A 12,361-nucleotide genomic window follows, 5' to 3' on the forward strand; every position below is an offset into this window, starting at 1 on the left:
TGTGTACTGACCTCCAAACAGTAGGAGTGATGTTGGGGAGGGCATCAAACAGGAAATTAGGGGTGCATGCAATAAAGGTGCAGCAGTTATAATGGGTGACTTTAATATGCACATAGATTGGGCTAGCCAAACTGGAAGCAATACGGTGGAGGAGGATTTCCTGGAGTGCATAAGGGATGGTTTTCTAGACCAATATGTCGAGGAACCAACTAGGGGGGAGGCCATCTTAGACTGGATATTGTGTAATGAGAGAGGATTAATTAGCAATCTCATTGTGCGAGGCCCCTTAGGGAAGAGTGACCATAATATGGTGGAATTCTGCATTAGGATGGAGAATGAAACAGTTAATTCAGAGACCATGGTCCAGAACTTAAAGAAGGGTAACTTTGAAGGTATGAGGCGTGAATTGGCTAGGATAGATTGGCGAATGATACTTAAGGGGTTGACTGTGGATGGGCAATGGCAGACATTTAGAGACCGCATGGATGAACTACAACAATTGTAAATTCCTGTCTGGCGTAAAAATAAAAAAGGGAAGGTGGCTCAACCATGGCTATCAAGCGAAATCAGGGATAGTATTAAAGCCAAGGAAGTGGCATACAAATTGGCCAGAAATAGCAGCAAACCCTGGGACTGGGAGAAATTTAGAACTCAGCAGAGGAGGACAAAGGGTTTGATATGGGCAGAGAAAATGGAGTACGAGAAGAAGCTTGCAGGGAACATTAAGGCGGATTGCAAAAGTTTCTATAGATATGTAAAGAGAAAAAGGTTAGTAAAGACAAATGTAGGTCCCCTGCAGTTAGAATCAGGGGAAGTCATAATGGGGAACGAAGAAATGGCAGACCAATTGAACAAGTACTTTGGTTCAGTATTCACTAAGGAGGACACAAACAACCTTCCGGATATAAAAGGGGTCAGAGGGTCTAGTAAGGAGGAGGAACTGAGGGAAATCTTTATTAGTCGGGAAATTGTGTTGGGGAAATTGATGGGATTGAAGGCCGATAAATCCCCAGGGCCTGATGGACTGCATCCCAGAGTACTTAAGGAGGTGGCCTTGGAAATAGTGGATGCATTGACAGTCATTTTCCAACATTCCATTGACTCTGGATCAGTTCCTATGGAGTGGAGGGTAGCCAATGTAACACCACTTTTTAAAAAAGGAGGGAGAGAGAAAACAGGGAATTATAGACCGGTCAGCCTGACCTCAGTAGTGGGTAAAATGATGGAATCAATTATTAAGGATGTCATAGCAGCGCATTTGGAAAAAGGTGACATGATAGGTCCAAGTCAGCATGGATTTGAGAAAGGGAAATTATGCTTGACAAATCTTCTGGAATTTTTTGAGGATGTTTCCAGTAAAGTGGACATGGGAGAACCAGTTGATGTGGTATATTTCGACTTTCAGAAGGCTTTCGACAAGGTTCCACACAAGAGATTAATGTGCAAAGTTAAAGCACATGGGATTGGGGGTAGTGTGCTGACGTGGATTGAGAACTGGTTGTCAGACAGGAAGCAAAGAGTAGGAATAAATGGCTACTTTTCAGAATGGCAGGCAGTGACTAGTGGGGTACCGCAAGGTTCTGTGCTGGGGCCCCAGCTGTTTACATTGTACATTAATGATTTAGATGAGGAGATTAAATGTAGTATCTCCAAATTTGCGGATGACACTAAGTTGGGTGGCAGTGTGAGCTGCAAGGAGGATGCTATGAGGCTGCAGAGTGACTTGGATAGGTTAGGTGAGTGGGCAAATGCATGGCAAATAAATGTGAGGTTATCCACTTTGGTGGTAAAAACAGAGAGACAGACTATTATCTGAATGGTGACAGATTAGGAAAAGGGGAGGTGAAACGAGACCTGGGTGTCATGGTACATCAGTCATTGAAGGTTGGCATGCAGGTACAGCAGGCGGTTAAGAAAGCAAATGGCATATTGGCCTTCATAGCGAGGGGATTTGAGTACAGGGGCAGGGAGGTGTTGCTACAGTTGTACAGGGCCTTGGTGAGGCCACACCTGGAGTATTGTGTACAGTTTTGGTCTCCTAACTTGAGGAAGGACATTCTTGCTATTGAGGGAGTGCAGCGAAGATTCACCAGACTGATTCCTGGGATGGTGGGACTGACCTATCAAGAAAGACTGGATCAACTGGGCTTGTATTCACTGGAGTTCAGAAGAATGAGAGGGGATCTCATAGAAACATTTAAAATTCTGACGGGTTTAGACAGGTTAGATGCAGGAAGAATGTTCTCAATGTTGGGGAAGTCCAGAACCAGGGGTCACAGTCTGAGGATAAGGGGTAAGCCATTTAGGACCGAGATGAGGAGAAACTTCTTCACCCAGAGAGTGGTGAACCTGTGGAATTCTCTACCACAGAAAGTTGTTGAGGCCAATTCACTAAATATATTCAAAAGGGAGTTAGATGAAGTCCTTACTACTAGGGGGATCAAGGGGTATGGCGAGAAAGCAGGAATGGGGTACTGAAGTTGCATGTTCAGCCATGAACTCATTGAATGGCGGTGCAGGCTAGAAGGGCTGAATGGCCTACTCCTGCACCTATTTTCTATGTTTCTATGTAGGGAAGAGGAGGTGAATGAGCCCTGGAATGCTGATAGCAGCCTTTGGATTACTGTAGGCAGGGCTCTGGTTCCGCTCCATAAACAGCAACCCAGTTATTCATGTTTCAGAAAAGAGTGCAAAGAGTAAGTCGGCAAATTACTAGCTGCCTGCTGCCTCAGTTTGCATTAATATCAGAGTATTTAGAGAGGTGTACAAGTAATGGGCAGGACCATTTTGATTGATGTTGCATTTTGCTTCTCTGTTGCAGATTGAGGTGCTTAAGCATTTCCCCGACGAAGCTAAAACTGAGCCAGGCCTCAGCAGAGAACTCCAGGTCCTGAGGTATGACCTGTAAATGGGCAACTTAACTTGTGACCTGAAGCAAGTATGATTTGAATCTAACAGTACACAAACTGTGTACCCGCTGCTAAACTGCATTCCTGTACAGCTCGACATCTTTCTAAAAGCTAGCTGATCACCTGTGGCATTGCGTGGAGTCTGGTTAGAACATTTAGTTGATAAGCTGGCCTGTTCTTTGCAAGGTCACAACTGTGAATTGGCAAATACAGGTATTGTAGCTGTGTCTGCGGTGCTAAACTCAATCCGAGGGAAGTCGCAACTCGTAAAAGAAATAAAGACTTGCATTTATATAGCACCTTTCACAACCTCAGGTCGTCCCAAAGCACTTTACAGCCAATGAAGTACTTTTGGAGTGTAGTCACTTGTAATGCAGGAAACACGGCAGCCAATTTGTGCACAGCAAGCTCCCACAAACAGCAGTATGATAATGACCAGATAATCTGTTTTAGTGATGTTGATTGAGGGATAAATATTGGCCCCAGGACACCGGGGAGAACTCCCCTGCTCTTCTTCAAAATAGCACTACATCCACCTGAGAGAGCAGACGGGGCCTCGGTTTAACGTCTCATCCGAAAGGCGGCACCTCCGACAGTGCAGCCCTCCCTCAGCACTGCACTGGGAGTGTCTGCCTAGATTTTTGTGCTCAAGTCTCCGGAGTGGCTCTCGAACCCACAACCTTCTGACCGAGAGGCGAGAGTGCTGCCCACTGAGCCCCGGCTGAAGCTCCTTGTAAATTTCAGGCTGCAGATCAGTGGCTGGTGTTATCACTTTATAGGTTATTTGGCATCTGAACCAAGGTGTGATGCCTGAGTGTGAGGGATGCCTGCTTGATGCAAGAATAGACATTGCTCATCGATTGCGTCAGTTAGCAATGATCTACTTTCAGTACCAAGCTAAGTCAAAGAATGATAAAGCAGCACAGGCAAAGTCAGTACAGGGGGACGGATCCCATCAAAACATTTTTGGGGGGGTTGGAGGAATAGTTAGATTTTTTTTGTGTGTGTTTATCAAGCTGAGGGTGTTGATACTTTGGAGTATTTTCCCCATTTTATACATCGAGTCGGCAGCAAGCTGTGGTTTGGAATAGCGAGATGTGGCATAAATCTCCCAACAAAACGTGTTTCACTATAAACCTCCAAAGGACACCCCTACAGCTGTACCATTGTGAATTGTGGTCTATTTCCCTCGTCGGCCAGCTAGACGACTTCTCTGTGTGACAACAGCAATTTGCATTTATATAGCACCTTTAACGCAGTAAAAGATCCCAAGCCGTTTCACAGGAGCGCAGTCAAACAAAGATTTGATACCGAGCCAAATACGCAGACAAAAGCTTGGTCAAAGGGGAAGGTTTTAATGAGAGTCTTAAAGGAGGAAAGGTTTGGGGAGGGTATTCCAGAGCTTAGGGCCAAGGCAACTGAAGGCACACCCGCCAGTGATGGAGTGATGTTATCACTAAAATAGATTATCTGGTCATAGCTGGTTTGTGGGAGCTTGCTCTGCGCAAATTGGTTGCTGCATTTCCTACATTGCAACAGTGACTACACTTTAAAAAGTACTTAATCGGCTGTAAAACGCTATGGGACGTCCTGCGGTTATGGAAAACGCTGTATAAAAGCTTAGGCCTATGCTTTCCAATGGCCGATTTTTTAATTAATTTTAAATGGGTTAGCACAGCACCAAAGTCCACCAATCTTAAATCTCGAATTTACTATCTATGGTCAATGCAGGGAGAAAGAGGCATAATATTATGTTTTTTACTTCATCGAGTATTGGTACTAATAAAATTAGTTGCAGATCCTTTTGGCATTTGCTTTAAATCGTTGTTCTAAAGCGAAATGAATAGAGACAAATATGGTCTGGATTTTGCTGTTGACATTATCCTGGAGGAGTCATCATCATCATAAGCAGTCCCTCGGAATCGAGAAAGACTTACTTCCACTCTTAACATGCGTTCTTAGGTGGCTGAACAGTCCAATACGAGAACCACAGTCTCTGTCACAGGTGGGACAGACAGTGGTTGAAGGAAAGGGTGGGTGGGACAGGTTTGCCGCACGCTCTTTCCGCTGTCTGCGCTTGATTTCTGCATGCTCTCGGCGATGAGACTCGAGGTGCTCAGCGCCCTCCCGGATGCACTTCCTCCACTTAGGGCGGTCTTTGGCCGGGGACTCCCAGGTGTCAGTGGGGATGTTGCACTTTATCAGCAAGGCTTTGAGAGTGTCCTTGTAACGTTTCCGCTGCCCACCTTTGGCTCGTTTGCCGTGAAGGAGTTCCGAGTAGAGCGCTTGCTTTGGGAGTCTCGTGTCAGGCATGTGAACTATGTGGCCTGCCCAGCGGAGCTGATCAAGTGTGGTCAGTGCTTCAATGCTGGGGATGTTGGCCTGGTTGAGGACGCTAATGTTGGTGCATCTGTCCTTCGAGGGGATTTGTAGGATCTTGCAGAGACATTGTTGGTGGTATTTCTCCAGCGACTTGAGGTGTCTGCTGTACATGGTCCATATTTCTGAGCCATACAGGAGGGCAGGTATTACTACAGCCCTGTAGACCATGAGCTTGATGGCAGTTTTGAGGGTCTGGTCTTCAAACACACTTCCTCAGGCGGTCGAAGGTTGCACTGGAGGCGGTGTTAGATCTCATCATCGATGCCTGCTCTTGTTGATAGGAGGCTCCTGAGATATGGGAAGTGGTCCACATTGTTCTGGCCGTGCCGTGGATCTTGATGACTGGGTGGCAGTGCTGTTCGGCGAGCAGGCTGGTGGAGGACCTTTGTCTTGCGCATGTTTAGCGTAAGGCCTATGCTTTCGTACGCCTCAGTAAATACGTCGACTATGTCCTGGAGTTCAGCCTCTGTATGTGCGCGGACGCAGGCGTCGTCCACGTACTGTAGCTCGACGACAGAGGTTGGGGTGTTCTTGGATCTGGCCTGGAGACGGCGGAGGTTGTACAAGTTCCCACTGGTTCTGTAGTTTAGTTCCACTCCAGCGGGGAGTTTGTCAACTGTGAGGTGGAGCATGGCAGCGAGGAAGATTGAGAAGAGGGTTGGGGCGATGATACAGCCTGCTTGACCCCGGTCTGGATGTGGATTGGGTCTGTAATGGATCCATTGGTAAGGATCACGGCCTTCTCATTTCGGAGTGGAGTGATTATCGTTATTTTTTTAGCCAGTATCTTGTTGTCTAAATCTGATTTCTACACCCGCCAGTGACGAGAGCTGTTCAAGTTTGCATTGAGCCCCCGGCACTGGAGCAACATTTATTTTTTCCATGTTTACTGCTGTGAAATACATTGCTCATACAAGCCATAATAAAAACACAATAATTAATAGAATTCATAAGAAATAGGAGCAGGAGTCGGCCATTTGGCCCCTTGAGCCTGCTCCGCCATTCAATAAGATCATGGCTGATTTGATCTTGGGCTCAACTCCACTTCCCTGCCCACTCCCCATAACCTTTGACTCCCTTAACATTCAAAAATCTGTCTATCTCCACCTTAAATATATTCAATGACCCAGCCTCCTAGCTCTCTGGGGCAGAGAATTCCACAGATTGACGACCCTCTGAGAGAAGACATTTCTCCTCATTTCCGTTTTAAATGGGTGACCCCTTATTGTGAAACTATGGCCCTAGTTCTAGATTTAAAGATTTGGTGGAGTGGTGCAGATGTAAATTCTAATCCTCTCCTTTCATTCAATCAACTGGAAGACTGACAAATGACCGTTTGGAAAAAGAAAAAGCCGAACTTCTCCACCATCTAGAGGTCTGCAGGAGGCAAACGGGAGCAGCTACAGAAGGCAGCAGTGGATCGGGTAACCCTTTTAATAGCATTCAAGTCTTCCTTATCTAGACTATACCGTGTGTAATGTCTGCACCTGTCCGTAGGCTCACAGGTTTGTAGAGCTGTTGCCCTGGGCACGGCCAAGAGGGCCATCAGCCGGTCCAGGCAGCGGGCGGTCGAGGGGGTCGTTCAGCCCGACTGCCCGCCTCTCTTCCGTGGTTACATCCGAGCCAGGGTGTCCCTGGAGATGGAGCACGCGGTGTCCACCGGTACGCTCGCGGCCTTCCGTGAGAGGTGGGCGCCGGAGGGACTGGAGTGCATCATCACCCCCGGCAACCAAATTTTAATTTGATTGCCATTGTTTAATGTTTAATTTGTCTGTTTGTTGGTTTTAGTGCCCCCCCCCCCTTTTTAGCCAGAGGGCAATTGTATAATTTCTGTTTTGGTGCCCTCAGGGGAAAAAAACACAAAAAATAAAAAAACAAGGGGGTACCTGAAAAGTTTTTGGAGTGTGCGCCCCCTTTTAATCAAGGGGCACTTGATTATTGTCTTCAACTAAAATAGTTGTAGAGCTGTTGCCCAGCCAAGGTGGCCATCAGCTGGTGCGGGCGATCGAGGGGGTGTTCAGCCCGACTGCCTGCCTCCTCTTCCGTGGATACATTCGAGCCAGGGTGTCCCTAGAGATGGAGCATGCGGTGTCGATTTGTCGGTTTTAGTGCCCCTTTAATAAGGAGGCACTTGATTTATAGTTTCAACAAAAATAGTTGTAGAGCTGTTGCATTGTGAGCGGCTTAGCCAGTCACGTGATGTTCACAAAACTCGGTTAAAACCACAGTCCGTTGGGTCTAGGTCATCCACGATGAGGTATGCAGTTGTGAGCCTGGTGAATGAACTGGTAATGTGTAGTGTAATTGTTATACCTTTGTTAGTAGTTCTTAATAGCAATGTGTTGCTATGAATTCTTAAGTAAAGAGCCCATGAAGCAAATACATAACGCAGTGCTGCAAGTCTTTACTGAACAATTACATAATCAGACCAAGGTTTTCTACATATTCACCTAACCAGGCATCAACTTAGCACAAAAAACTGTTCACATGGTTTAGTAGGATGCATATAAAAACATGGCACAGTCAAACAGGCCCAGACATAGGAGGTGTGTGACTAAGTGAAGACAGGGCAAGGAAACGTGGGGTGAGGGAAGGAAGAAAAGGCCAATGACCCTGCGGAAATCTTTTCCTCTAATAAACGATGACATACCATTTTAGTTGTCCCCATCCAACATAAACCATGCTTTTCCCTTTGAATCCACCCATTATTGGGCGTTCCGGAACATGAATGTAAGGAAATGGGATAGAGACCTCTACCGCGGGATCCCGGATCCAGGAAGCTGACTCGGGAAATTTTCCTTCCTTATTACAGCTCAGACTTTTAATCAAAATTCTCCCTTTCCGTGCTTGTACCAGACTCGGCTCAAACATCACCCCTGCTGATCCCAGAGTATGGCCCAAAATTGCTGGATTTGAAGAAAGACTTGCATTTCTATAGCGCCTTTCACACCTCAGGATGTCCCAAAGTGCTTTATAGCCAATGAAGTACTTTCGAAGTGTTGTAATGTAGGGAATTAAGAGGGCATGAGTCCCATTCTCACCCCCGGGGAAACTAACTCGGCTCATCCAGGAATCCACCCCAGTTTAGACAAGACCATTTTAATTCTGGAGGGGGTGGCGGGGCGTGGATGGAATCTCGGCCTCCAGCTGCCCCTCCCCGCCCCCCCTCCCTGTCCAACTACATCTTGGAGCCACCTTCCAATGCGGCAGAAACAGCCTGTGGGAAGCCTAGAATTAGCCATTCACACTCACAATCTAATTCATACATGGATTAACAAGCATAGAGCTCAGTCAGCCAACACTGACTCTGTTTCAGGGTCGAGGGCAATAGAATGGAAGCCATGTAAGGAATTTTAAATGCCCTTATTTACTTAGATTCGACTGGCATAAATGGTGCCGACAAGGTTACTCACTTTAGTAAAACCAGAAGTTTATTAAACACACACCCCATACATTATACACACTTGGACAGTAATGACTTGGTTAGAACACAGGTTTTACTTCCCATACAACCAAGGACAACATGCTGACGTGGGATGCTCCACAGGTCACCCTCTCTTCCTCCCTTGAAGTTGTCCCCTTCGTGTGATGAGGGGTCTGGAAGTTAACTTTCTTGTACCTTTCTCCACTATACAATCGTCACATTCCTCGTTGATGGTTGTCTGGATTTCGCCTTATTCCGTTGATGATTGAATTATCGTGTTCCCATCTCATGATCTGGTCCCATCTCCTCCGGCCTTTGCGACCATGTCTCTCAGACAGAAAGCATTGACTGGTGAACAGTTACAATAGTCGACTCCGTAAGGCCATCAACAAATCTGGCCTTAAAGACAGGGCCTTTGTGTAAAGCCATCAACAAGGCTGGTCCTGGTGATTGTGTATTTGTGTTTTACAGACAGAACGCGTTAACTAACGAGCACATTTATAATGGTCCAGGAATTAATGCCATTAACAAGATTTGCCCTTTTGACTGTTGCTCCAGCAAAGATATTAACCCTTTACAAATTAGAATAAAGTAACAACCTCAGACATGATACAAGTCGAAAAGGCCAATATCCTTTTTGTCACAAAATAATAATTTTTCTATGAAAAATAGTGATGTGATGTTTGGTGTGCATCCCTGTTGCAGCTTGTGAGGACGTGTTATACAGAGGGCAAATAGAGGACCAACGGATGGGAGAACTGGTGGAGTTAGAAACACAACTCAAGGCATCAGACTTGGAGAAACAACGACTGCAGGTAAGCAGACTTGCCCGGCTCAGCAATACTTTACGCCGTGTGTGAGATTCATGGCTGGAACGTCTCAAATCATAGGTGTGGGACTGCTCTTGTTTTTCAAACAGCCACACATGGCAGGATTTGGGTAGATCTACAGATTGGCAAAGTTCACATACAAGGGACAAACTTCTGCTACATTCCCGTGTGCGCTGTTGTTAATCCGGCATTAGCCCGACCTGTGAGAGACCATCAGCGGCAGGTCGGGTCCATAAAAGGAGCGGCGAGCGGTGACCATGGGCAGCGTGGCGGTGTACCACGGCAAAGAGCAGCACGAGCTGGTGCAGGAGGGCAACGGCAGCAAAGAGTGATGTCATCAAGGTCCAGGTCGGTGACTGGAGCGTGGGCAGGTACAGCAGGAGCGGCGAGGTTGGGGCGAAGGAGCGGCGAGAGACTGTGGAGGGATGTGATCGGGGCCCAGGAGAGGCGTGAGTTAGGGGCCCAGGGGCAGCACGGGCCCAGCCCACACTGCGATATGTGCGTGCACTGGGTCCGTGCAGCAGAGCTGGTCTCTAGTCGTCCTGGTTAACCCTTGCCACTGGACCAAGACCTCGCTCTGTCAAGCCCCGTGTGGTGGCTGGTGTACAACGGCCACCACATGTTAAAAAAATCCACCCACAGGCATCCTCGTTTCGAGGGACTGCCTATGATGATGGTGATTAGCCTCGACAGCAGCAAGCTGTTTATCTTACTCAGCGAGTTGTTGTGATCTGGAACGCGCTGCCCAAAGCAGATTCAATAGTGACTTTCTGAAGGGAATGGGCTAAATACCTAAAAAGGAAAAACAATTGCAGGGCAATGGGGAAAGAGGGCAGGAAGGGAGGGAGGGGTGGGGAGCGGGGGGGGTGGGAACGGGACTAATCGGATCGCTCTTTCAAAAAGCCGGCACAGACACGATGGGCTGAATGGCCTCCTTCTGTGCCATACCTTTCTATGATTGTTTTACAAGCATGATGTGCGTTTGGATGTGAACGTCACTGATGGGAAGTTGTTCCCGATGGGGTATATTATTCATCCCGATCCGCGGTTACAACCACTGTGCAAATTAAATTGCCTGCGATGATTCTGGATTTATGCACTATAGATGTACAAAGCAACCTCAACATCTAAACAATCCATCTCGTCATCGAAGATTGAGTTTTTTTTAAACTGAGGAGTATTGCTCCCATTGCAGAACCTTATAAAGTGACTTAAAGCTGATGAATGATTCAAGTCAGAATGTTCTCATTTTAGGAGAGAGGCACAGAATTTGTATCTTCCCACTAAATGCTACCATATCTGTGCAAGTCTTTCTGATTATTGCCTAGACATACTGCTACTTATCGGATGTGTGAAATAGCACAACCAGTGTTTCTTTTTATTTCTTCTGGGATGTAGCAGGCAAGGTAAAAGAAAGACTTGGATTTATATAGCGCCTTTCACGACCACTGGACGTCTCAAAGTGCTTTACAGTCAATAAAGTACTTTTTGAAGTGTAGTCACTGTTGTAATGTGGGAAACGCGGCAGCTAATTTGCGCACAGCAAGCTCCCACAAACAGCATTATGATAATGACCAGATAATCTGTTTTTTTGTTATGTTGATTGAGGGATAAATATTGGCCAGGACACCGGGCATAACTCCACTGCTCTTAGAAATAGTGCCATGGGATCTTTTACGTCCACCTGAGAGAGCAGATGGGGCCTCGGTTTAACGTCTGATCCGAAAGATGGCACCTCCGACAGTGCAGCACTCCCTCAGTACTGCACTGGAGTGTCAGACTAGATTTTTTTTGTGCTCAAGGTAACACATTTATTGCCCCCCCTTAGTTGCCCTGAGAAGGATGGAGAAAGCGGATAGAAGCTTGAATGCAACCAGATTGAATCGAAACTCATATTAGACCAAGGGATGTGGGCATCACTGGCAGGGCCGGCATTTATTGCCCATCCTAATTGCCCTTGAGAAGGTGGTGGTGAGCTGCCGCCTTGAACCGCTGCAGTCCGTGTGGTGAAGGTGCTCCCACAGTGCTGTTAGGGAGGGAGTTCCAGGATTGTGACCCAGCGACTGTAATATGTAAGAACATAAGAATTAGGAACAGGAGTAGGCCATCTAGCCCCTCGAGCCTGCTCCGCCATTCAACAAAATCACGGCTGATCTGGCCGTGGACTCAGCTCCACTTACCCGCCCGCTCCCCGTAACACTTAATTCCCTTATTGGTTAAAAATCTATCTTATCAATGAGCTAGCCTCAACTGCTTCCTTGGGCAGAGAATTCCACAGATTCACAACCCTCTGGGAGAAGAAATTCCTTCTCAACTCGGTTTTAAATTGGCTCCCCCGTATTTTGAGGCTGTGCCCCCTAGTTCTAGTCTCCCCCACCAGTGGAAACAACCTCTCTGCCTCTATCTTGTCTATCCCTTTCATTATTTTAAATGTTTCTATAAGATCACCCCTCATCCTTCTGAACTCCAACGAGTAAAGACCCAGTCTACTCAATCTATCATCATAAGGTAACCCCCTCATCTCCGGAATCAGCCTAGTGAATCGTCTCTGTACCCCCTCCAAAGCCAGTATATCCTTCCTTAAGTAAGGTGACCAAAACTGCACGCAGTACTCCAGTGCGGCCTCACCAATACCCTGTACAGTTGCAGCAGGACCTCCCTGCTTTTGTACTCCATCCCTCTCGCAATGAAGGCCAACATTCCATTCGCCTTCCTGATTACCTGCTGCACCTGCAAACTAACTTTTTGGGATTCATGCCCAAGGACCCCCAGGTCCCTCTGCACCGCAGCATGTTGTAATTTCTCCCCATTCAAAT

General features: G+C 46.9%; 1 protein-coding gene across 9 annotated transcripts in view; it reads left to right on the forward strand.

Annotated features, from left to right (window-relative positions):
- The window catches only part of cep290 (centrosomal protein 290), a 158,007-nt gene that overhangs the window by 137,719 nt on the left and 7,927 nt on the right, over nt 1-12,361 (forward strand). For 7 of the 9 annotated variants that reach the window (XM_070900076.1, XM_070900077.1, XM_070900079.1 and 4 more), the window contains 3 exons: nt 2,822-2,895; nt 6,612-6,715; nt 9,421-9,530. In XM_070900076.1, the coding sequence (XP_070756177.1) occupies nt 2,822-2,895; nt 6,612-6,715; nt 9,421-9,530 (288 nt within the window). Of the gene's footprint in view, nt 1-2,821; nt 2,896-6,611; nt 6,716-9,420; nt 9,531-12,361 lie in introns of those variants that run through there. The other 2 variants (XM_070900084.1, XM_070900085.1) reach the window with 2 other exon arrangements.

This window comes from Pristiophorus japonicus, chromosome 15 (genome assembly GCF_044704955.1).
Source record: "Pristiophorus japonicus isolate sPriJap1 chromosome 15, sPriJap1.hap1, whole genome shotgun sequence".
NCBI lineage: Eukaryota > Metazoa > Chordata > Chondrichthyes > Pristiophoridae > Pristiophorus > Pristiophorus japonicus.